This window comes from Saccoglossus kowalevskii, chromosome 3 (genome assembly GCF_978046115.1).
Source record: "Saccoglossus kowalevskii chromosome 3, keSacKowa6.1, whole genome shotgun sequence".
In the NCBI taxonomy this organism is placed as follows: domain Eukaryota; kingdom Metazoa; phylum Hemichordata; class Enteropneusta; family Harrimaniidae; genus Saccoglossus; species Saccoglossus kowalevskii.
The window spans coordinates 10,067,519-10,094,695 of record NC_140643.1 but is presented as its reverse complement, the minus strand read 5'-3'; the positions used below and the strand labels follow the sequence as shown (position 1 = coordinate 10,094,695).

The following is a 27,177-nucleotide window of genomic DNA, read 5'->3' as shown; positions in this document are numbered from 1 at the left end:
ACCACCCACAGGTATGGATTGCCAACAATGTGGAGCACTTGTCACTGCCCCTTCCCAAATTACCACCCACAGGTATGGATTGCCAACAATGTGGAGCACTTGTCACTGCCCTTTCCCAAATTACCACCTACAGGTATGGATTGCCAACAATGTGGAGCACTTGTCACTGCCCTTTCCCAAATTACCCACCACAGGTATGGATTGCCAACAATGTGGAGCACTTGTCACTGCCCTTTCCCAATTTACCACCCACAGGTATGGATTGCAAAGAATGTGGAGCACTTGTCACTGCCCTTTCCCAAATTACCACCCACAGGTATGGATTGCCAACAATGTGGAGCACTTGTCACTGCCCTTTCCCAAAATACCACCCACAGGTATGGATTGCCAACAATGTGGAGCACTTGTCACTGCCCTTTCGCAAATTACCACCTACAGGTATGGATTGCCAACAATGTGGAGCACTTGTCACTGCCCTTTCGCAAATTACCACCGACAGGTATGGATTGCCAACAATGTGGAGCACTTGTCACTGCCCTTTCCCAAATTACCACCCACAGGTATGGATTGCAAAGAATGTGGAGCACTTGTCACTGCCCTTTCCCAAATTACCACCTACAGGTATGGATTGCCAACAATGTGGAGCACTTGTCACTGCCCTTTCCCAAATTACCACCCACAGGTATGGATTGCCAACAATGTGGAGCACTTGTCACTGCCCTTTCGCAAATTACCACCTACAGGTATGGATTGCCAACAATGTGGAGCACTTGTCACTGCCCTTTCCCAAATTACCACCCACAGGTATGGATTGCCAACAATGTGGAGCACAGCCACTTGTCACTGCCCTTTCGCAAATTACCACCCACAGGTATGGATTGCCAACAATGTGGAGCACTTGTCACTGCCCTTTCCCAAATTACCCACCACAGGTATGGATTGCAAAGAATGTGGAGCACTTGTCACTGCCCTTTCCCAAATTACCACCCACAGGTATGGATTGCCAACAATGTGGAGCACTTGTCACTGCCCTTTCCCAAAATACCACCTACAGGTATGGATTGCCAACAATGTGGAGCACTTGTCACTGCCCTTTCCAAAATTACCACCTACAGGTATGGATTGCCAACAATGTGGAGCACTTGTCACTGCCCTTTCCCAAATTACCCACCACAGGTATGGATTGCAAAGAATGTGGAGCACTTGTCACTGCCCTTTCCCAAATTACCACCCACAGGTATGGATTGCCAACAATGTGGAGCACTTGTCACTGCCCTTTCCCAAAATACCACCTACAGGTATGGATTGCAAAGAATGTGGAGCACTTGTCACTGCCCTTTCCCAAATTACCACCTACAGGTATGGATTGCCAACAATGTGGAGCACTTGTCACTGCCCTTTCCCAAATTACCACCCACAGGTATGGATTGCCAACAATGTGGAGCACTTGTCACTGCCCTTTCCCAAAATACCACCTACAGGTATGGATTGCAAAGAATGTGGAGCACTTGTCACTGCCCTTTCCCAAATTACCACCCACAGGTATGGATTGCCAACAATGTGGAGCACTTATCACTGCCCTTTCCCAAATTACCACCCACAGGTATGGATTGCAAAGAATGTGGAGCACTTGTCACTGCCCTTTCCCAAATTACCACCCACAGGTATGGATTGCCAACAATGTGGAGCACTTGTCACTGCCCTTTCCCAAATTACCACCCACAGGTATGGATTGCCAACAATGTGGAGCACTTGTCACTGCCCTTTCCCAAATTACCACCCACAGGTATGGATTGCCAACAATGTGGAGCACTTGTCACTGCCCTTTCCCAAAATACCACCTACAGGTATGGATTGCAAAGAATGTGGAGCACTTGTCACTGCCCTTTCCCAAATTACCACCCACAGGTATGGATTGCCAACAATGTGGAGCACTTGTCACTGCCCTTTCCCAAATTACCACCCACAGGTATGGATTGCAAAGAATGTGGAGAACTTGTCACTGCCCTTTCCCAAATTACCACCCACAGGTATGGATTGCCAACAATGTGGAGCACTTGTCACTGCCCTTTCCCAAATTACCACCCACAGGTATGGATTGCAAAGAATGTGGAGCACTTGTCACTGCCCTTTCCCAAATTACCACCCACAGGTATGGATTGCCAACAATGTGGAGCACTTGTCACTGCCCCTTCCCAAATTACCACCCACAGGTATGGATTGCCAACAATGTGGAGCACTTGTCACTGCCCTTTCCCAAATTACCACCCACAGGTATGGATTGCCAACAATGTGGAGCACTTGTCACTGCCCTTTCCCAAATTACCACCTACAGGTATGGATTGCCAACAATGTGGAGCACTTGTCACTGCCCTTTCCCAAATTACCACCCACAGGTATGGATTGCCAACAATGTGGAGCACTTGTCACTGCCCTTTCCCAAATTACCACCTACAGGTATGGATTGCCAACAATGTGGAGCACTTGTCACTGCCCTTTCCCAAATTACCACCCACAGGTATGGATTGCCAACAATGTGGAGCACTTGTCACTGCCCTTTCCCAAATTACCACCCACAGGTATGGATTGCAAAGAATGTGGAGCACTTGTCACTGCCCTTTCCCAAATTACCACCCACAGGTATGGATTGCCAACAATGTGGAGCACTTGTCACTGCCCCTTCCCAAATTACCACCCACAGGTATGGATTGCCAACAATGTGGAGCACTTGTCACTGCCCCTTCCCAAATTATCACCCACAGGTATGGATTGCCAACAATGTGGAGCACTTGTCACTGCCTTTTCCCAAATTACCACCCACAGGTATGGATTGCCAACAATGTGGAGCACTTGTCACTGCCCTTTCCCAATTTACCACCCACAGGTATGGATTGCCAACAATGTGGAACACTTGTCACTGCCCTTTCCCAAATTACCACCTACAGGTATGGATTGCAAAGAATGTGGAGCACTTGTCACTGCCCTTTCCCAAATTACCAGCCACAGGTATGGATTGCAAAGAATGTGGAGCACTTGTCACTGCCCTTTCCCAAATTACCACCCACAGGTATGGATTGCCAACAATGTGGAGCACTTGTCACTGCCCTTTCCCAAATTACCACCTACAGGTATGGATTGCAAAGAATGTGGAGCACTTGTCACTGCCCTTTCCCAAATTACCAGCCACAGGTATGGATTGCCAACAATGTGGAGCACTTGTCACTGCCCTTTCCCAAATTACCACCCACAGGTATGGATTGCCAACAATGTGGAGCACTTGTCACTGCCCTTTCCCAAATTACCACCCACAGGTATGGATTGCCAACAATGTGGAGCACTTGTCACTGCCCCTTCCCAAATTACCACCCACAGGTATGGATTGCCAACAATGTGGAGCACTTGTCACTGCCCTTTCCCAAATTACCACCTACAGGTATGGATTGCCAACAATGTGGAGCACTTGTCACTGCCCTTTCCCAAATTACCCACCACAGGTATGGATTGCCAACAATGTGGAGCACTTGTCACTGCCCTTTCCCAATTTACCACCCACAGGTATGGATTGCAAAGAATGTGGAGCACTTGTCACTGCCCTTTCCCAAATTACCACCCACAGGTATGGATTGCCAACAATGTGGAGCACTTGTCACTGCCCTTTCCCAAAATACCACCCACAGGTATGGATTGCCAACAATGTGGAGCAATTGTCACTGCCCTTTCGCAAATTACCACCCACAGGTATGGATTGCCAACAATGTGGAGCACTTGGCACTGCCCTTTCCCAAATTACCACCCACAGGTATGGATTGCAAATAATGTGGAGCACTTGTCACTGCCCTTTCCCAAAATACCACCCACAGGTATGGATTGCCAACAATGTGGAGCACTTGTCACTGCCCTTTCGCAAATTACCACCTACAGGTATGGATTGCCAACAATGTGGAGCACTTGTCACTGCCCTTTCGCAAATTACCACCGACAGGTATGGATTGCCAACAATGTGGAGCACTTGTCACTGCCCTTTCCCAAATTACCACCCACAGGTATGGATTGCAAAGAATGTGGAGCACTTGTCACTGCCCTTTCCCAAATTACCACCTACAGGTATGGATTGCCAACAATGTGGAGCACTTGTCACTGCCCTTTCCCAAATTACCACCCACAGGTATGGATTGCCAACAATGTGGAGCACTTGTCACTGCCCTTTCCCAAATTACCACCCACAGGTATGGATTGCCAACAATGTGGAGCACTTGTCACTGCCCTTTCCCAAATTACCACCCGCAGGTATGGATTGCCAACAATGTGGAGCACTTGTCACTGCCCTTTCCCAAATTACCACCCACAGGTATGGATTGCCAACAATGTGGAGCACTTGTCATTGCCCTTTCCCAAAATACCACCCACAGGTATGGATTGCCAACAATGTGGAGCACTTGTCACTGCCCTTTCCCAAATTACCACCCACAGGTATGGATTGCAAAGAATGTGGAGCACTTGTCACTGCCCTTTCCCAAATTACCACCCACAGGTATGGATTGCCAACAATGTGGAGCACTTGGCACTGCCCTTTCCCAAATTACCACCCACAGGTATGGATTGCAAATAATGTGGAGCACTTGTCACTGCCCTTTCCCAAAATACCACCCACAGGTATGGATTGCCAACAATGTGGAGCACTTGTCACTGCCCTTTCGCAAATTACCACCTACAGGTATGGATTGCCAACAATGTGGAGCACTTGTCACTGCCCTTTCGCAAATTACCACCGACAGGTATGGATTGCCAACAATGTGGAGCACTTGTCACTGCCCTTTCCCAAATTACCACCCACAGGTATGGATTGCAAAGAATGTGGAGCACTTGTCACTGCCCTTTCCCAAATTACCACCTACAGGTATGGATTGCCAACAATGTGGAGCACTTGTCACTGCCCTTTCCCAAATTACCACCCACAGGTATGGATTGCCAACAATGTGGAGCACTTGTCACTGCCCTTTCCCAAATTACCACCCACAGGTATGGATTGCCAACAATGTGGAGCACTTGTCACTGCCCTTTCCCAATTTACCACCCACAGGTATGGATTGCCAACAATGTGGAGCACTTGTCACTGCCCTTTCGCAAATTACCACCCACAGGTATGGATTGCCAACAATGTGGAGCACTTGTCACTGCCCTTTCGCAAATTACCACCTACAGGTATGGATTGCCAACAATGTGGAGCACTTGTCACTGCCCTTTCCCAATTTACCACCCACAGGTATGGATTGCAAAGAATGTGGAGCACTTGTCACTGCCCTTTCCCAAATTACCACCCACAGGTATGGATTGCCAACAATGTGGAGCACTTGTCACTGCCCTTTCCCAAATTACCACCCACAGGTATGGATTGCCAACAATGTGGAGCACTTGTCACTGCCCTTTCCCAAATTACCACCCACAGGTATGGATTGCCAACAATGTGGAGCACTTGTCACTGCCCTTTCCCAAATTACCACCCACAGGTATGGATTGCCAACAATGTGGAGCACTTGTCACTGCCCTTTCCCAAATTACCACCCGCAGGTATGGATTGCCAACAATGTGGAGCACTTGTCACTGCCCTTTCCCAAATTACCACCCACAGGTATGGATTGCCAACAATGTGGAGCACTTGTCATTGCCCTTTCCCAAAATACCACCCACAGGTATGGATTGCCAACAATGTGGAGCACTTGTCACTGCCCTTTCCCAAATTACCACCCACAGGTATGGATTGCAAAGAATGTGGAGCACTTGTCACTGCCCTTTCCCAAATTACCACCCACAGGTATGGATTGCCAACAATGTGGAGCACTTGTCACTGCCCTTTCCCAAAATACCACCCACAGGTATGGATTGCCAACAATGTGGAACACTTGTCACTGCCCTTTCGCAAATTACCACCTACAGGTATGGATTGCCAACAATGTGGAGCACTTGTCACTGCCCTTTCGCAAATTACCACCTACAGGTATGGATTGCCAACAATGTGGAACACTTGTCACTGCCCTTTCCCAAATTACCACCCACAGGTATGGATTGCAAAGAATGTGGAGCACTTGTCACTGCCCTTTCCCAAATTACCACCTACAGGTATGGATTGCCAACAATGTGGAGCACTTGTCACTGCCCTTTCCCAAATTACCACCCACAGGTATGGATTGCCAACAATGTGGAGCACTTGTCACTGCCCTTTCCCAAATTACCACCCACAGGTATGGATTGCCAACAATGTGGAGCACTTGTCACTGCCCTTTCCCAATTTACCACCCACAGGTATGGATTGCCAACAATGTGGAGCACTTGTCACTGCCCTTTCGCAAATTACCACCCATAGGTATGGATTGCCAACAATAAGGAGCACTTGTCACTGCCCTTTCGCAAATTACCACCTACAGGTATGGATTGCCAATAATGTGGAGCACTTGTCACTGCCCTTTCCCAAATTACCACCCACAGGTATGGATTGCAAAGAATGTGGAGCACTTGTCACTGCCCTTTCCCAAATTACCACCTACAGGTATGGATTGCCAACAATGTGGAGCACTTGTCACTGCCCTTTCCCAAATTACCACCCACAGGTATGGATTGCCAACAATGTGGAGCACTTGTCACTGCCCTTTCCCAAATTACCACCCACAGGTATGGATTGCCAACAATGTGGAGCACTTGTCACTGCCCTTTCCCAAATTACCACCCACAGGTATGGATTGCCAACAATGTGGAGCACTTGTCACTGCCCTTTCCCAATTTACCACCCACAGGTATGGATCGCCAACAATGTGGAGCACTTGTCACTGCCCTTTCCCAAATTACCACCCACAGGTATGGATTGCCAACAATGTGGAGCACTTGTCACTGCCCTTTCCCAAATTACCACCCACAGGTATGGATTGCCAACAATGTGGAGCACTTGTCACTGCCCTTTCCCAATTTACCACCCACAGGTATGGATTGCCAACAATGTGGAGCACTTGTCACTGCCCTTTCGCAAATTACCACCCACAGGTATGGATTGCCAACAATGTGGAGCACTTGTCACTGCCCTTTCGCAAATTACCACCTACAGGTATGGATTGCCAACAATGTGGAGCACTTGTCACTGCCCTTTCCCAATTTACCACCCACAGGTATGGATTGCAAAGAATGTGGAGCACTTGTCACTGCCCTTTCCCAAATTACCACCCACAGGTATGGATTGCCAACAATGTGGAGCACTTGTCACTGCCCTTTCCCAAATTACCACCCACAGGTATGGATTGCCAACAATGTGGAGCACTTGTCACTGCCCTTTCCCAAATTACCACCCACAGGTATGGATTGCCAACAATGTGGAGCACTTGTCACTGCCCTTTCCCAAATTACCACCCACAGGTATGGATTGCCAACAATGTGGAGCACTTGTCACTGCCCTTTCCCAAATTACCACCCGCAGGTATGGATTGCCAACAATGTGGAGCACTTGTCACTGCCCTTTCCCAAATTACCACCCACAGGTATGGATTGCCAACAATGTGGAGCACTTGTCATTGCCCTTTCCCAAAATACCACCCACAGGTATGGATTGCCAACAATGTGGAGCACTTGTCACTGCCCTTTCCCAAATTACCACCCACAGGTATGGATTGCAAAGAATGTGGAGCACTTGTCACTGCCCTTTCCCAAATTACCACCCACAGGTATGGATTGCCAACAATGTGGAGCACTTGTCACTGCCCTTTCCCAAAATACCACCCACAGGTATGGATTGCCAACAATGTGGAACACTTGTCACTGCCCTTTCGCAAATTACCACCTACAGGTATGGATTGCCAACAATGTGGAGCACTTGTCACTGCCCTTTCGCAAATTACCACCTACAGGTATGGATTGCCAACAATGTGGAACACTTGTCACTGCCCTTTCCCAAATTACCACCCACAGGTATGGATTGCAAAGAATGTGGAGCACTTGTCACTGCCCTTTCCCAAATTACCACCTACAGGTATGGATTGCCAACAATGTGGAGCACTTGTCACTGCCCTTTCCCAAATTACCACCCACAGGTATGGATTGCCAACAATGTGGAGCACTTGTCACTGCCCTTTCCCAAATTACCACCCACAGGTATGGATTGCCAACAATGTGGAGCACTTGTCACTGCCCTTTCCCAATTTACCACCCACAGGTATGGATTGCCAACAATGTGGAGCACTTGTCACTGCCCTTTCGCAAATTACCACCCACAGGTATGGATTGCCAACAATAAGGAGCACTTGTCACTGCCCTTTAGCAAATTACCACCTACAGGTATGGATTGCCAATAATGTGGAGCACTTGTCACTGCCCTTTCCCAAATTACCACCCACAGGTATGGATTGCAAAGAATGTGGAGCACTTGTCACTGCCCTTTCCCAAATTACCACCTACAGGTATGGATTGCCAACAATGTGGAGCACTTGTCACTGCCCTTTCCCAAATTACCACCCACAGGTATGGATTGCCAACAATGTGGAGCACTTGTCACTGCCCTTTCCCAAATTACCACCCACAGGTATGGATTGCCAACAATGTGGAGCACTTGTCACTGCCCTTTCCCAAATTACCACCCACAGGTATGGATTGCCAACAATGTGGAGCACTTGTCACTGCCCTTTCCCAATTTACCACCCACAGGTATGGATTGCCAACAATGTGGAGCACTTGTCACTGCCCTTTCGCAAATTACCACCCACAGGTATGGATTGCCAACAATGTGGAGCACTTGTCACTGCCCTTTCCCAAATTACCACCCACAGGTATGGATTGCCAACAATGTGGAGCAATAGTCACTGCCCTTTCCCAAATTACCACCCACAGGTATGGATTGCCAACAATGTGGAGCACTTGTCACTGCCCCTTCCCAAATTACCCACCACAGGTATGGATTCCCACCCTCAAAAAAAAAACTACCCACCAAAGACATGTATCACAACACACAGAGCAATTGTGTTGTTTCTGTCCCCAAATTAATATAAGTGCATTTCTGTGTGTTATTGATTACCTGTAAGTATACCGGGCCATACACAGTTGCTGCTTCAGGGCTGCTTGTTTGTTTTTTTAATTTTGGAGAACCACACAAAATTCATCTACAACCATGCCTGCTTTCATTCCTTCAGCAAAAATAGCGAAAATAAAGCATCAATATCAGAGGACCTTGGTTCAAGTAAAATTCATAGACTGTATATATTTACTTTCAGTTCTTGTTGATGAAATTAGAAAGGCTGTCTGTAGTTGAAAGTATTACATTTGGTAAATATGAGAAAACCCATGTGTGCAATTTAAAGAAGTTCAGAGTGTATGGTGGACTGAGTGAAGACAATATGATGGAATTACTACAGAGGTATGATTTGTCTATATCAACTTGGGACAAAAATAGTCAAACATTTTGATTAAAAACTGAAAATTTACTCTGTTGTCTGTTGGTTCCAAAATTAGTTTTGATTTCCTGAAATGTTGAAGAATTTAAGAAAAAAAGTGCAGACAAATTTGGGCAAGAAAGTCTAGTGGTGAAAAAGTTGATCATTAATTGTAGTATAATATTATAGTACCGTATTTATCCGGGTATAAGCCCAGGGTCTTGAACATGGAAAATTGCCAAAAAGAAGGGGTGGGCGTTTGCCAGGAGATCCCCGGCAAAAAAAAACTAAAATTCGCGAAAATTGACAACACGCAGCTCGAACTGCGGCAGGGAATAGAACGGCAAAATGAAAACATGCAACGGAAATAAATGAACAATATGTAACACTAGAAGTAAAACAAAAATAATGTATTGCTTATGATGTGACAAATAAACCAGAAATAATAAAAATCGACAGTGAGGAATCATTTGAATTAGGATTTTTCTGCCGACAAACACGCCCAATACGCGTGAACTAAAAATGAATTAAAATGTCAGGGGTTAAACTGCATAAAATGATTTCCGGTTTCGACAAATTACGAATCAACCGTCATACAAGATCAATAATAATTTACAAATTTACACAGTAAAAATTATAAAAATTCATAGCTGTTTGAAAAAAACTTCTCAGATCTTTATTTTACGTTCATTGCCATCTTCGTCAAACTCAAAACCCTCAAATATCCAAATCGGTGTCACTGTAGCCATCGAACAAAATCCCTACAACTTGTTCCTGAAGTTCGTCGACATCGTCCCACACAATTTGGACTTAGCACTTTTAATCCACGGATTTCGCAGTCTGTCAGCTTGGCACTTTTCATTCATGTCTAATCATAATAAAGAGACAAGAAAAATGGGGTCGCTCTGCAGCGATGGCGCACGATGCTTTTGTTTACAGTCTAGCAATCATCTTTGACCTTTATGCATCTGCTTTACTGATTGGCTAAGAATGACATCACTACTAGTATTTCATCATAAAGGTCAAACCGTGACATTGCTTTCAAATCAGACTTGACGCTTATTAATCACAGTGAAAGTTATCATTCAGCAAGTTCCGGCGGTTGGAATGTCTCACTATATGGATATCGCGGTGGAATGTTTTTTTTATCCAACGACAAGAATAGTTTTCATGACAGAAATGCAATACGGATGATAAAAGATGGTAAAAAAGCTGGCAGTCTTCGGCGTGACATTGCAAAATTGCTGGCCCCAGTTATGGATTCGCAAGCTGCTACAAAATATTTATAAAGCCAAAATAACGCGATTTCAACCATTCTCCCATGTACGGGTTGCTACAATATTACAACATTGTTTTCATTGTCGACGACGCTAAAGCCAAACGAGTGCGACACTTGCTTAGCGGTTCTCCTTATACGATTTGTTTGAATCATTTCTAAGGAAGCACAATCCATGGACGTACAACCAAACGGCCGGCCCTTTTTAGGGCCACGACATATTTCAAAAAGAGAACTACTGTTTCTGCTTTTATATTTATTTTTATAGACTTGCTGACTGTTATGATTCTGAAAAAAATCAGCGGTGAACGCGCTGCCCTGAAGGCAGAAGGCTGTCACAGCTATTTTGCGTTCACCCCTTGTTTTACGCAATTAACAATTTTTATAAGTAACACGACTGACTTCAAGAAAGTCAACTATTAATACAACCACAGTCAACGAATAGAAAATAGTTTTTTTTGTTTTGTGTAGAAAAAGACTCCCTGGGCGTGTGCCCGAATATGACCTCAACTTCTTTATTGTGTCAAAAGTTGGGGGTGGGCGTTTATCCAGGCATGGGCTCTTACCCGGATAAGTACGGTACTTCTATTTCTGGTTGTATTTTAGTGGCTTGAAGAATGATCATGTTAAAGAAACCTTTCAACTAAAACACAGACTTGAAGACCATGTGTTTCCTTGCAGATACATCAAAATTGGTGAGTTTTTTTTTTTTACTCCTTTAAAAATTATTTTTCTTCTGTCTGGTGTTTTAAATATTAAAAATAACTTGGTGATACACTCTTTAAGTTACATTTGTTTTGGATTGTGATTCCAGTAAACCATATAATTTTATTGCAGTGAACATTTATTTTTGATCTTTAAAGTGCCTGTGAAATGGCTGCTATTTTCACGCCTAAAATTATCCATTGATACATAAATATTATTAATTTTTATGTTTCTAAGCATGAATTATTTTTTTAAGTGAAAAAATGTGTTTTAAACTCAGTCTACGGCAACTTTATTTTTGTGTATTTTAAAACGAGGCTCCTCATTAGCTTCTCATTTGCATACAGAAACTCCCCTCGTGACGTCAGAACGGGAAGTCGCATGACAGCTTGCATTGCCGATACGTGTAAATAAGGCAAATTTCTTGTGCAGTTTTCTCGTCTTTGACTAAATTGTCACTTATGTACTTGTTCGTCGAGGAAGAATGGACCATAATGAACACATAGTATCAATTTTTGTTGCATGGGGTTGAGTTAGATGCGAAATATGTCTGTTCTGGTGTAGCTGGTCACCGTGATCGTCACCGACACCGGCACACGTTTGTCACTGTCACTGGACAAAATATAATTTGACGTCAGAATTATCTTGTTATTTAGCAGGTTACTAGGCACATAACTACACTGTTTTATTTCATCGATCGTCTGGGTAAAACTTTCAAAATTAAAATAAAAGAGAACATATTTTGACATTCTAAACATTAGACTATAGTGATCACTATAAAATAATTAAAAAAACGACAAATCAAAGTTACTAAATAAATGACAGCCACGTGGAAATAAATTGACATTTTGTAGAAATAGGTGAACGCGTCGGGTCACGACGAGGGCAAGTGCGTTAAAAGCGGCGTTTCATTGGATAACAAAAATAATCGAGATCGACACACATAAGATAAATTCAGAGTGGATTCGAATTAGAGCGTGATTCATGGCGTGATTGTCATAATTATAACATCATATTAAAATTTTATTTGGTGGAAACATATTGACCAAGCCAGGATTCTTATTTCATAAATTATTAGCTGCAAGCATGGAGGTAAAAAAAGACAATTCAGAAACTTTTAGCCTTCGAAAATGAAAACAATTAGCAGTGTGTAAGGGCTGTGTAATTTCCTGTTTGTCCAATGCTTCGTTTTCGTGTCACTGTCAAAATTATTGCTACCTTTTACTTAACAGGAACTAAATGGTCTCTATGAAACGATGATCAGGATCGCAAAAAAAGTCAACTCATTTTAAACACTTGCCGGACGTCTCTCTCTCTTCTGAAATCCGCCTCGGTGATCATGGGCTAGTCTGGAATCTATTTCTTTCAAAAGTATTGCGCAAGGTTCTCTTTAAATCTAGTTGTTTTTAACATGGACGAGTACAGTTTTTCCAAAAAAAAAAAGAAATCACTGATGTCGCACCTTCGGATCGATTAGAAACGTGTGAATACTTAGACTATGACTATACGTTTCACTGCAACTGCCCACAACACATCTTAAAACTCTCTCTCAAAAAACAAAAAAAAAACAAAAAAACGCCGACCGAAAAATGTATATCGTTTAAAAGTATACGGAATGACCAGTGTTATTACGGCTCAGGGGTATGACTTCCTCTCACATTTTGTCATTTGGTGGCGCACTTTCGGCAAGAGTCGGAAATCCAGAAACAGTCGACCGTTTCAGGATAGGTGGGCGTGGCTACAACACGAGAAATATCCCAAATTTATTTGGATACGAGTAATCATTTTCAGCAAAAAAAATCAATAACTGCCCATTTCAGAGGGACACAGATTAAAAATGAGAAAAGTGAGGGTGGGCATTGCACCGGCACTTTAAGACATGTCGTCACAGCGACTTATACCAGAGCGCTATGGAATCACAGTGACCTTTACTAGAGTCCTATGAGGTCACAGTAACTTTCACTGGAGTCCTATTTTGACTTACAAATGTTTTCAAATTATTCATATTAAAAAATAAAATAGTTTGTAGTCATCCATCTTGTTGACTATTGTTTTGCATCATATGTTGTTTTTTACAGTGCCTATAATGTCATGGGGTCCTAGTTTTAACTTTAGTATTTGGTATGTTGAACTAAGTGGTGTGGAAGATCCTGATGTAGTCCAGCCTTTTCTCAAGTGGTATAATCAGGTAATATACAGTGATTCAGATGCTCATGGAATTTTGCTAATATTTTTTCAACATGTTTTAATTTTATTCAATTGTTTCATCAAGTCCCTAGGTGCCTTCTGTTAAATTTAATGTTTAACAACTAAAATATTCAAATAATTTTAAATGTCATTTTTGACAAAATGTTCTAAATTAATTTTGAGACAACCTATTACCAGAGAATGAACGTCAATATTCTAAAGGCAGCCAATTTCAAAACCAAAACTTTTAAAAATGCCTTGTACTGATTGAAATTGTGGAAAAAAATGTTTGAGTATTTTGAGGAACATCCAGGCATTCACCTCCTTGGCCTTTATGAATGTTGAGCCCTGTATTACTTGTATTTTTGTTTTATCATGAAAAAAAAACCTTACCCAAAATAAACACACAAAGATAAGTTTACCTGGTCCAGAGGAGTGGTTACACTATTATTTTAGGGAGATTTCCTCATTTGTCAATGTACATTGTATACTACTACATCTTTGATGATTTTGACGTTTGACCAATGCAAACAATGAAAATTACTTGGAGAAATTCTCAGAAATTTATGGCATATACATTGTATATACAAACCTGTGTTAACGGCCACCTGAATACAGCGGCCACCTGCCTATAGTAGTCGCAACCGAACAGTCCCTGCAAAACTTAAAGTACCCCATATATAGTGGCCACCTGTCTAACTCTGCCAACTGCCAGGTTTCAGCGGCCGCAGTGATCAGTTGAACTGCATATAACGGACATAGTTCTCGGATGTCTTGCAGTGTACTGCCTTAAACCTCAGCCAACTAATCAGCTTCAAAGATCACAAAGGACAAAGTTAGCACATTTTCACACCTTTCATTCAACCGATGGCTTCGGCAATTATGTTTTATTCAGTTTTCCACGGCCAGCACACCATACCGATGAAGTCAACTTCAAATCTTGATGTTCAACAGTCAAATATGTAATGTTGCCCAGATGTTGACATTTCACTGTGCAACTTGTTGATGTCATTAAGCGAGTTATGCATAAAAATTAGTATTCCAGGGACACTGGTTTATCAACTACCCCGGTAGTTAAGAGGATACATTAACTATCTTATGTGTCAGCACTTGTATAGAGTTTATTTATATCTATCTGTATCTTTATGCTGTGTGGTAAACTTGGATATACTTGTTGGTGTTTCAGTATCGAGAAAGAGAAGCAATTAGGTTGTGTATGAAGCATTTCAGACAGCACAATTACAGTGAAGCGTTTGAAAGTTTACAGAAGAAGACAAAGATTTCATTAGAAGATCCCCTCCTCACAGAGCTACACAACGTACTGGTAAATAAAATACATGACTTATTAACATATACATGTACATGTACCGGTAGTACCGTATTTATCCGGCTAAGAGCCCATGCCCGGACAAACCCCCCCCCCCCCCACACACACACACACACACACACACTTTGGATAAAAATAAAGGAGTTGAGGTCATATCCTAGCATACGCCTGAGGAAGGGGGGGGGGGGTCTACACCTGTAATTAAATTAAAAAAAAATCTTTTTTTGTTTGTTGTATCAACAGTTGACTTCTTTGCAGTCTGTTGTGATTCTGATAAAAAAAAATGAAAAATAAAAGTCAATTGTGTAAAATGAGGGGTGAACGCAAAATAGCTGTGACATAAATAGAGCAACGCGTTCACCATTATTTACGCAGTTTACATTTATTTTTTAAAGATTTTTTATCAGAAACATAACATTTTAGTTCATTTTGAGTTCACGTGTATTTGGCATGTTTGTCGGCGGGGATTCATCACTCGATTTTTATTATTTCTGGTTTATTTGTCACATTATAAGCAATACATTATTTTTGTTTTACTTCTAATGTTGCATATTGTTCATTTATTTTTCTTGCGTGTTTTTATTTACCATTCTATTCCGTGTCACAATTTGATCTGCGTGTTGTTGATTTTCGCTAATTTTCGGGTTTTTTGCCGGGCATATCTGGACAAACGCCCACCCCTATTTTTTGATGATTTTCCATGTTCAGGACCCTGGGCTTTTACCCGGATAAATACGGTATTTACTGCTAAATGATATACAATTTGATGTCAAAAATGCCTTCACAAGGGCTTAATATTAATATTTTTTCTTAGGATCCAGAGTGGGTCACCTAGTTCCAAAGCAGGTAGTACATGTAATACAGTTGTTAAAACATAAAAAAAACTCACTTTGTGTAGATCACTGCATACTTTTTCATTTGGGTATATCGGTGTACAAACAATTTTCATTATTTGTACATTTCTATTAGCCACTTGCCCTGGAAATTATTAGTTTACAGTATTGTATATTTTTCATAATTCACAGAACATCAGATTATTAAATATTTCAAATCATAGTCCCAAGACCCAAGTGTACATTGTGCCTTTAGGAATGATCTCTGAGTAACTATATATTTTAACTTCCAATTTCTTCAACCTTGAATAAGCATAAAATCATTACTAATTTGTGTCAAACTTAAATATATAAGTTTATCATGAATTAACGGCTAGCCTCTCCCACTGCATTAACTAGATGTTTTTACCAATCCACAGAGAATACACTGACAGCCAACTCCAATAGACATGAAAAGGAATTTAATTAATGATGTTCTGTGCTTGTTGACATGTTTCATCCATTGAAAAATGTAATTAATATTTTCCCCTAATTTTGTATGTTTGTGATGAAATTTGTCTTGGACTATTCAAGTGTAATCTTACTTGCTGAAAGTTCAAAATCACATTAAAATCTATATAGAGACGTTTCAATGATTTTTCTTATTTCCGGTAGGTTGTGAATGGTGATTTTGATCGATGTGAAGCAATAATAGAAGATGCAGTGTCTGATGGTCTGTTTAATCACTACATCAATCAGCAAGATTACAAACCTAAGTGGACTGCTCTTGTACCACTTAATTCTCGTAGTGAAGATAGTAGACCTGGTATGAGAGGTGGTCATCAAATGTGTAGTGATGTTGATATAGGTGGGTACAAACCATTGTTCAATTTATATTTTTAGTGAAAATAAACAATCTGAGAAACATTTCTCATACAAAATGACAAATATTTCAGTGCTAAAACATGACTCTTACACATGACTGATCATGTTTAAACTGCACATACACACACACACACATACACACACACACAAATAATACACCTGGGGATACATACACATTCACATTTACTTCACATTCCAAATTGCAGGCATTTTAATAAAAAAAATACATTGAAATTAAGAATTTCACCTAACCTGGGACCAAGCCTCAATTGGACATATATCGATCAAACTCAAACATTCATTAAACATACTGAGATCTTGATGCATGTTATTTTTTATTTTCAGTTACAAATGGGTTAACTGGCAGTCATTTTGATTTAATAAATGTTGTTTAAAGCTTTACCTCTGACATGCCTTGATATATTGCAATCAAATTCATTACCTACATTATACATTATGCCACACTGATATGCAGTCGTTTTAAGTTCTGATAAAGATGTGCCTCTTTGTGTTAACATGGATAATATTTTGTTGATATATTCATAGAAACCATTTACATGTATGGAGGATGGGATGGAGTCCGTGATTTAGCTGATTTCTGGTCATATAATGTTAGAACTGAGAAATGGACTTGTATTTCAAGGAACACAGAAGAGGAGGTATCAGTAATCTTACAATCTACTTTCCATAACCAGTTCTTTGTAAAGTAAGATAGCCTGAGACACAAAAACTATAAATTTTTGTCCCAGAGCTTCCATGTTTGGAAGTTGGTTGACCTATAGCGAATGAGTAGATTATTATTTACGGTACATGTAATTGTTCTTAAGCATACAGTACAGTTCTCGCGGAAGCTTTGGCTTTTGTGGCATCATTGTAGCATACGCATGGCTTCATTGTCGCCTCAGCATTGCATCATTGTGGCATCAGCTTCACGTCAATGAAAATTGAAGCTGTGTTCGCCTCTCTTATTTTGTGGCATCATCGTGGCCTCAGCTTCGCAGTCTCATGGCATCAACATGGCATCAGCTTCAAAGTATTGTGACATGAGTATGACCTCATTATTTTCACATGGAAAGGCAGTAGGGAAAAAACACATGTACAGAAGTTCGATATGTAATCGATTTGAAATTCAAAGCGGTAAGGGGAATAAAATAATATGACCAAGAGTAAAATGACTTTTTAAAAAGATATCTTGTTTTAATTATTTAATGTTGCGAGTATTGGGTACCAAAAACTATGTGAAGTACATTGCAATCTGCAAGGTGACGAGTGTCATATTGACTGCAAGGAAAAACGTGATAAATTTAAATCACACGATGCAATCGTCGTTCGGATACAACACAATTTGCTATACTGCTATATATGCTATATATACTATATATATATATTTGAAACTGTTCTTGTTATAAAATTACCTTATTTTCGTTCATTTTATTTGCTGGTAAGAGAACAGATTCAGATTCCTCATTTTGGTGGTATTTTTCTGTGTTTCGTTTAGTTTTAGCCGAGTCCGATCCCATGCCCGGACTACTAATACATGCAAAACCCGCGAACGCCGCCTGGCGTTGTCGCCGGCCATCTTGATACAAAGTTCCAAAACAAGTGCGTACATTTCCAACTATGGTTGGTTGGTTGTGGTGGCGTCGGTCTGGTAAAATTTTACATCCAATTTTCAAAATTAAACCACGATCAGTGGCCTGAGCTCGATCTATACGTACTTTAAAAGTATTCTAAAAAAAAAATATTTTCAAATAAAAACGAGCCACAGGCCTGGTAAAAAATCGAATAGCAAAAAAGTGTTCATTTAGTTGTAGCCGTAAATATTTGGTGACCAGTCGATGAACAATTTGAAACTCATTATACACACGGAAATCCTTCGATACTGAATATCATCGACCCCAATCTGGTTTACCTTAACTTGCAAAACTGATTTGTATCTCAGCCCAGTTTTTCCTTTTTTCTTTTTTTGAACTGAGGTCAAATCCCAGCCGTTTGTCAAAATATACCGATGTTTTTCAGTGAATGATTGTGAAGCCTGTCACAGCACAGTGAATCGACGCCGGAGATTGGACAGTACGACGACTCTTCAGTTAGCGTCAAATATGCTTTGTTACAACATCATTGATTTGCTGAAAGTCACCTGATCGGAGCACGACCTGGGTCACAGAACCATATTTGTCCGTATTATCAACGGGACTTTGCGAGAGAACCACACCCACATTTTCAACCATTTTTTGCGCGGAAGTTGCCAACAAATGTCGAAAAACTCGTGAATTTTATGGATTTGAATAAAATAAAGCTATCGGTTGGTAAGACTGGTTAATAATAAATCCCCTAATGCTCTTCGAATTTTTTTAATTTTATTTCAAGGCGAGAAATAGATAATTGAAGTTCCATCGATTTCAAGGCGACTGTTTCACCGCGACAACTCTACGCTGTGTTGTAGTTTCACGAAGTAAAAAAATATATATAATAAATAGTACGTGTTTAATTATTTGGTTTTACAGCCCGCAAATTACGGGACATGATTCCCATGAATTACAATAAATAAATGCTGATTGTGTTGAATAATCGACGTCGGGACCGTTTGGAGAAACCAACGGGGATCGATATTCCAAACAAATTATTGGGACACGGTCGGTAGACATTTCAAACAAATGATATTATTAACGGGAGACGAGATTTTTCCAGATATTTACGAACATACTGTCACAACAAATATATGCAAAATTGACAAATACACAAAGAGATATTAGGTTTTATTTTAGCCTTAGAAATATTTTGTAGCAGTGCGTCACGTCAGAATATTGTTTAAAATAAAATAGTCAATCCCAGCCAAATCTAGGTCAAAGGGTCAGATTGCGTGCATATAATTATAGATAGTTAAAACAAAAAGTATTTGAACTTTTGACGGTTGTTTAACATCTATGTACGGTTACTAAACTAGTAACCGTGATCTATGAAAACCATAAAATTGTTAGTAGTCCGAATTTTTGCACAGTCGAAAATAAAGCGGAAATTCAACAAGCGGTCGCAAAAGCGAGCGATTGAAAAGCGGAAGCGGGCGAGAGGTTGGGCGAAATGAGTTCTGTACCTCTTTGTTTGATGAAGCGATGCTGATGCCACATTGTCGCCATAATGAGGCCACAATGAAGCGAAGCGATAACCGCCTAACTTTTTAATGTCGCGACATTGAAGCGATGCTGAAGCCATAACAATGCCATAATGATGCGATGCTGAAGCAAGGTGAAGCTGAAGTGAAGCCAAAGCTTCCGCGAGAACTGTACTGTAGCTTCAAGAACCAACTACTAAATATTGACTCTACTTAACCTTTCAAATTAGTAGCCCCTATTAGACTGTCCATGAAGGTAAAAAAAGGAGACTGAACTGGTTTTAATCCTACTTGAGTCTTTTGTTTTAAGCTGATTATTCTTTTGTGTTTACGCGCCTTTCATGTCGATGACTTCTGCCGGCTGCCGTCACACTGATTATTCAGCCGTCATCGTCTTCCTAAGGTGTAAGGATCATTTTAGTTCTGCACAGTTGACGTCAAAGGTCGGTGAACATGCGCGTAGCGGTAATTATGAAAGAGTGTCGTCAGTTCTACAGGTCTGCGTTTCGGTCATTGAAATCGGACAGGTTTTCAGCAAGTTATTACAATTTATGCGGTTCTCATAATGTCAAAAACATTGCTCACAAGAAATTGATTTTAAAATAAAATACTCGGTTGCGGACGATAAAATTACCACCATTATATAGTGTTTTTCATGTACTTTCCAACAAGCTTGAATTGAAGTGCGAGCTCCCGTGGCCAAATTCACAATCACGTTTTTCATTTTCGTTCATCTGTCCTACTTCCTGTGTGGGCCCTCATAGACAACACATGTTTTGTATAAACGACACGTTAGATTTGAGCTCCGGTAAATTTTATTTATTTTCGTCAAATCTTTGCCTGTGGACGCCGAAATTTAGTTCAATAGTAAGCTAACCTCTTCTACGTCATGGTAGGGTAGGTGCCAATAACAGCATATCACGGCCAAACCGGCAATCGCCGATTGAATTTGACATGCTTTGCGTTGCTTTCATTTGTGTTGTTAGGGGATAGTTAAATTGTGCCAGGTTGAAGGTTAATGATATTTTGTTCCCTGCTACAGTGTTTCCTTCACAAATACTTATGTAATACACAACACCAATTTAGCCGTTACTGAGTAATTTTGACCATGTTTTTTTCCCACTTGAGTCGTTTTAAAAACAATTTTTCGCCTCTCACCTCGCTTTGCAATAACGGTCGAACTCATCCCAGAACGTCCGATCATATCTAATTAAATATTCACGTCTAGTAATCCCCCGGTAAACCCATCAAGTGTTAGCTGTTGACCAAATAGTCGGCAGAAGTCATGGTAACAATCGCATGCAAAGGGAGTTCTCTCTCCTTTTTTTAGCTCCATTGTGTACGTTTAGCACTTGTGTACGTTCTGCGCATGTGCTAGTGTGCAATAATAGATCGTTCACACTCTTAGATGAATTACTGGCGATGTTCGCTGCTGTTGTTATTACATATATATATATATATATATATATATATATATATATATATATATATATATATATATATATATATATATATATATATATATACACATATACACATGTGTCCCTGTTAATAAACAAGTTATGGGCAATATTGTCACATTTGTTCAAATCAACCTGCTTTATGTTGTACCTTGATGCACTGGTCCTAAGATTTCATAAAGTTTGCAGAAATAAATGTGCCTGTTTATGATCAGTTTTTGAGTGAGAAATCTTAGTAATTTGCATAATTATTAGCCATTTTATACATTTTCCCGCTGATATCACAAGAACCTCTCAACAGATTTCAATGAAACTTGGCACATGAATGCTCCATGATAATCTGCAGGCCCTATTTGTTAAGAGTCAAAATACATGCTTGCTTATTATAATTACCTAATTTACATAAGTCAGCCAATTTGGCCTTAAAATGTATCTTTGAAGTTGAAGCCTTACAAATCTATTTTGTGCCTAATATACTGAGATGATTTGGTTTTCATCCAAGTGTAAGTTGATAGTAAATGTTTTACATTGTTATCACTACATGTATGTTGTGATTTGTCTTGTAACGTGTTGTGTTTTCCAACAGGGTGGACCAGGAGCTAGATCATGTCATAAAATGTGCTTAGATCACCATAGGAAACAAATATTCACACTAGGAAGGTATTTAGATTCTGGTGTTAGAAATAGCCAGTCATTAAAGGTATGTCATCAATTGTAATTTGATTATCACCACAGTGTGATGTAACACAACCCACATCACATACTGCACTGCCTGCATGGTTGCCCACAGCTTCCAGGTTTATCTACGGTCTGATGACTACAATTTGTGGTAACAGTGTTTTTGACTCCCATGTGCGAAGCACAAAATGGGAGTCTTTGCAGTTAGTGTGTCTGTGTGTACTTGGATTGCTATATGTTGCGAGGACGAAAATACAGATATATAGCTACTTCCGAGGACATACACACCTTCCGAGGACCTTTTTCATAGTCCTCGGAAAACATAATTTATATTAATAGTTAATTCGATTATTAATACGTTTTGCGTAGCTTAGGTTTAGTATCGGGGGAAGGTATGGTTCACGTTATATTAATATTAATATAATTATACCATACCTTACCCCGATACTAAACCTAAGCTTCGCAAACATTTCTATGTTCAGTCACGGGATATTCAACTCTTGTTTAATTAAACTTAATTAAAATGCAATTCTCCATTGTATTGCATTGTAATTGAGTTTAATTAAACTCCAATTAAAACGCAACCCTATATAGGAACGCGTTTTAATCGAGTTCATATCGCAACTATATTAAAATTTAATTCAACTATATTAAAAGTTAATCCAATGGAGTCCTCGGAACATATTGCAATACAAGTATGTGTCTGTGTCTGTGTGTGTGTGTGTGTGTGTATGTCTGTCTGTACATGTATGTGTGTCCGACTGTTCCACTGCTATCTCAAGAACCATACATTGGTTTTTGATGAAACTTAGTGCATAGATTAGGTTTTGGTAAAAATCCATGCTCGTTAATTACCTACCGGGTAATTTGCATGATAATTAGCTAATTTTTAGCTGTTCTATGACTGCTCCACTGATATCTAAAGAACCACTCATTGGATTTCGATGAAACTTGGTACATAGATGCACTGAACATATGCGCAGATTTGATTAGTTTTTGGTAAAAATCCGTGCATATTAATTACCTAATTTGCATGATAATTAGCTATTTTTTAGCTGTTCTATGACTGTTCCACTGATATCTAAAGAACCACTCATTGGATTTCGATGAAACTTGGTACATAGATGCACTGAACATATGCGCAGATTTGATTAGTTTTTGGTAAAAATCCGTGCATATTAATTACCTAATTTGCATGATAATTAGCTATTTTTTAGCTGTTCTATGACTGTTCCACTGATATCTAAAGAACCACTCATTGGATTTTGATGAAACTTGGTACATAGATGCTCTGAACATATGCGCAGATTTGATTAGTTTTTGGTAATAATCCGTGGATACTAATTACCTAATTTGCATAATGATTAGTCAATTTTCGGTTTTTCCACTGATATCTCAAGTACTAATCATCACATTTCAATGAAACTTGGTACATAGATGTCATATGACACTGCACAGACCTGATAGTTTTTATGGTAATATCAGTACATATAATTACCTAATTTGCATAATTAATTAATTTTCAGCTTTTGATACAAGTAGTGAGCATTACATTTCAATGAAACTTGGTACTTACATACTCAAGGACTATGCAGAGATTGATTGTTTCAGATAAATATTTGTGCATATTACTCACCTAATTTGCATAATTAGTTAATTTTCAGCTTTTCCACGGGTATCTCAAGTACTAATCATCGCATTTTAATGAAACTTGGTACATAGATCCTTTAGGACTATGCAGAGACCTGATTAGTTTCAGGGTAAATAATTGTGTATATTAATTACCTAATTTGCATAATTAATTTTCAGCTTTTCTACTGATATCTACAGTACTAATCATCACATTTCAATGAATCTAGAATTATGCAGAGACCCAATTAGTTTTTGGTAAATATTTGTGCATATTAATCACCTAATTTGCATAATTAACCAATTTCCAACTTTCACACTGATATCTCAGGTACTAATCATCACATATCAATGAATGTTTATACATGGATGCTGTAGGACAATAGACAGACCGTACATGAACTACGGTCCGACAATGACCTGTTAATAAAAGTAAAATGCAGTGAATTTTTCGAGCCATAATTTAGTTTCCCTATCAAAAATTGCTAGTTACCAGTTTTTTTAGAAAAAAAAACCATGCCGTTTATTCACCAAAATTAATTCAAACAGATTGTACTTCAACATAGATAATTCACATCCGCATTGCATTACAAGAAAGTCTTCCGGAATTTCTGAAAAATTACGTCGATACAACACACTTAATAACAGACTTGACCCATTAGGTCAAAGGACGTTGTTGCAGGTCAAATCATGCGAGTACATCCTGGCGGAAAGTGCTTTTCATCGAGAGTTTGTGTACGATCCCACACATTCGTCAGTGGAGAAGATATTGACTTTGACTGTGTTCCACTATGTATTAACCTTGTAAATTCGGATGGTACGTAATCAATATTGTAATAAAATGTGCATATTTTTTGTGATCATTTCTGTTTCTTCATTGTAAAAGTCAATGAAGACACAACTAAATTCGTAATTTTATTTTCCCTCAAAGACTTAATATCCCCCTCAATCTGTCGCATGGTGAATTAAAATTGTCATTTGCACTCTTTTCCGCGGCGGGGGGGGGGGGTGCTTGGGTAAGCGTCCACCCCTAGAGTTGTGGATCTGGATGCTAATGTAGGCAAGTGTGAGGTGTGTATGGGGATCTAAAAACTAACTCTGTGACGCGATTGTGCGACTCGCCGAATATCGATTATTGCACTCTGCGACAGGATCACAGTGTCACTCTTCGAAGAGCACGATTCCCATTGGTTGGTGGGTCGAAAAGCGTGAATCTCAATGGTCGATCGATGTAAGGGTACACAGCATGCCTTATAGAAATGTTTAGTTTTAAATGGTTATTTCACCGACTGCTCGCGAACTACGGTAAACAAGTACCGACGACATGCTGCACGGTACGGTAATCAACAAGTATTTAACATTGATTTATTAGTCCCCGTTCGGACGCAGTCCGAAAACGGGGACTTATGTTTTGCCCAGTGTGCGTCCGCCCGTCCGTGCGTCCGTGATCACCTGTATCTCGAACATGCATGGACCGATTAAGTTCAAACTTCACTCATACATCACACATTATGTCCCATACATATGCACATGCATTTTTTTCATGATCCGATTAACGATAGCCGAATAGCGGCCATTTTAAGGCCGAAAAAGCATTGAAATCGCACATTTTCACCATTCCGGACCCAGATCTCAGTTATGCATGGACGGATTTCATTCAAATTTGGTACATACATTAAACATAATAGGACCTTGATGCACGTCATTTTTTTTTCTGATCAAGTTCGAAATAGCCGACTGGCGGCCATTTTGTTTTAAAGAATTCAGTTCTGGATCCGTATCTGAGACATGCTTGGATTGATCAAGTTCAAACTTCACACACACAAGGTACATCATGTCACAAATATGTATGTGCATTTGTTTCATGATCTCATTAACGATAGCCAAATGGGGGCCGCTTTAAGGCCGAAAATGCATTGAAATCGCACATTTTCACCATTCCGGACCCGTATCTCAGTTATGCATGGATGGATTTTGTTCAAATTTGGTACATACATTAAACATAATAGGACCTTGATGCACATCTTTTTTTTTTCGGATCAAGTTCGAAATGGCCGACTGGCGGCCATTTTGTTAAAGAATTCAGTTCTGGATCCGTATCCAAGACATGTCTGGATTGATCAAGTTCAAACTTCACACACACATGGTACATCATGTCACAAATAGATATGTGCATTTGTTTCATGATCTGCTTAACAATAGCGGAATGATGGTCATTTTAAGGCCGAAAATGCATCAAAATCACGTATTTTCACAATTCCAGAACCGGATCTCAGTCATGCATGGATGGATTTTGTTCAGATTTAGCACAATGTGTTGTACATATGCAGGTGCATTTCGGTCATGATCTGCTTTGAATGTATATGTCACTCAAATATGAACGGAACGGGGACGTGTCATTGACAATGACTTGTTAACATATATAATGAAAGGATGAAAGGGGTTACAAAACACATGCACGTTGGTGTTGGCTGCCTTATTACGGTGTAACATCAGGGAGCTGGTAACATTAACGTCATCTTGAAGTTGTAAGGCTTCGTCCGCAACAATGCTCATTAGCATAGGCGGCAGCTTTAAAGCGAGTAGAGCGCGAAGTACGTTTCACACGATGTTACGTTATTTTTTTTTTTCATTAGCAAGTATAATTTGTTATTACTATATTCATCACTTTAAATTCCCAAATAAAGCGTGTAGCGGGTCAAACTGTTTCTAGGCAATCAATATCGTTTTATTAAGAATATTAAGAGAACAAAAACATAGCTATGTGAATGGATTGAAACTACTGCTGAAAATAGAAAACTAAAACAGCAGTGTCAACGAAAAATTAGATGGGCGCAAGCTCTCTGCATAAACGGAACAATGGCTTTTATTTATTTGGCCGATGTCGACGAGCAACAGATTTCCTGTACTCGCTTTCTCGTCTGATCACCGACCCTCAACGGTCTCATGTATCGGTGTCGTCATCGGTTAAGTAGTTGAAAGTCTTTCGTGTTGATGCGAATATTTCAGCCTAGTCGTCCCTTTCGAACCACTCGCGAGGTTGGTCATAATATGACCTAGATGACAAATTCTTAAAAAATAAATATAAATTGCGTTAACGAGGGGTGAACGCGAAAGTCCTGTAATTTTATATCGGAATCACAACAAGCTGTAGGCAAGTCTAAATTAGTAAATATTACCCTTAGTTGCAATTTTTCTTTGCCTCGTCTTGTCATTGGCGTCTTTGCTTTTGTTTTTTACATCGTCATTGCGTTAGTAAGATGGTGTTATTAAAATAGAATATAGGCTTAGAAAATAAAACGATTTCTCAGACGAAGTCTTGACTGATAATAATGCTGACAATGGACGTTAGATTAATATGCATTGTTTGCGACAGGAAGCTTGTCACTCGTTCTATCAGAATCGTCAACAACAGAGTATTACCGGTAGTATACATATACATGTACATGTTAGAAACATGCAAATATTAACGAAACAGTAGTAGTGTTAGCGCTTGAGCGCTGATCTTTCCGAAATTTTGAAAAGCTGGGATGATGAATCAAGGTACAAATTTTCAATTATTGAAAAATCAAGATAAAAAAAAAATTCCGTTCTCGCTACATTAAGATCAATATGGACCACCGAAATTTGGCGTTCATTTAAAAAAAAATAAACCATAATTTTCAGTAATACTGACTTCGAAAATTATGATACAAAAATAATTCC

General features: G+C 40.3%; 1 protein-coding gene across 1 annotated transcript in view; it reads left to right on the top strand.

Moving 5' to 3' along the window:
* The window catches only part of LOC100368487 (muskelin-like), a 48,453-nt gene that overhangs the window by 6,227 nt on the left and 15,049 nt on the right, over nucleotides 1-27,177 (top strand). Inside the window, exons 3-9 of the mRNA XM_085496747.1 lie at nucleotides 9,243-9,385; nucleotides 11,284-11,372; nucleotides 13,461-13,570; nucleotides 14,756-14,893; nucleotides 16,384-16,576; nucleotides 17,140-17,252; nucleotides 21,752-21,865. Of these exons, the coding sequence (XP_085352873.1) occupies nucleotides 9,243-9,385; nucleotides 11,284-11,372; nucleotides 13,461-13,570; nucleotides 14,756-14,893; nucleotides 16,384-16,576; nucleotides 17,140-17,252; nucleotides 21,752-21,865 (900 nt within the window). The remainder of the gene's footprint in view (nucleotides 1-9,242; nucleotides 9,386-11,283; nucleotides 11,373-13,460; nucleotides 13,571-14,755; nucleotides 14,894-16,383; nucleotides 16,577-17,139; nucleotides 17,253-21,751; nucleotides 21,866-27,177) is intronic.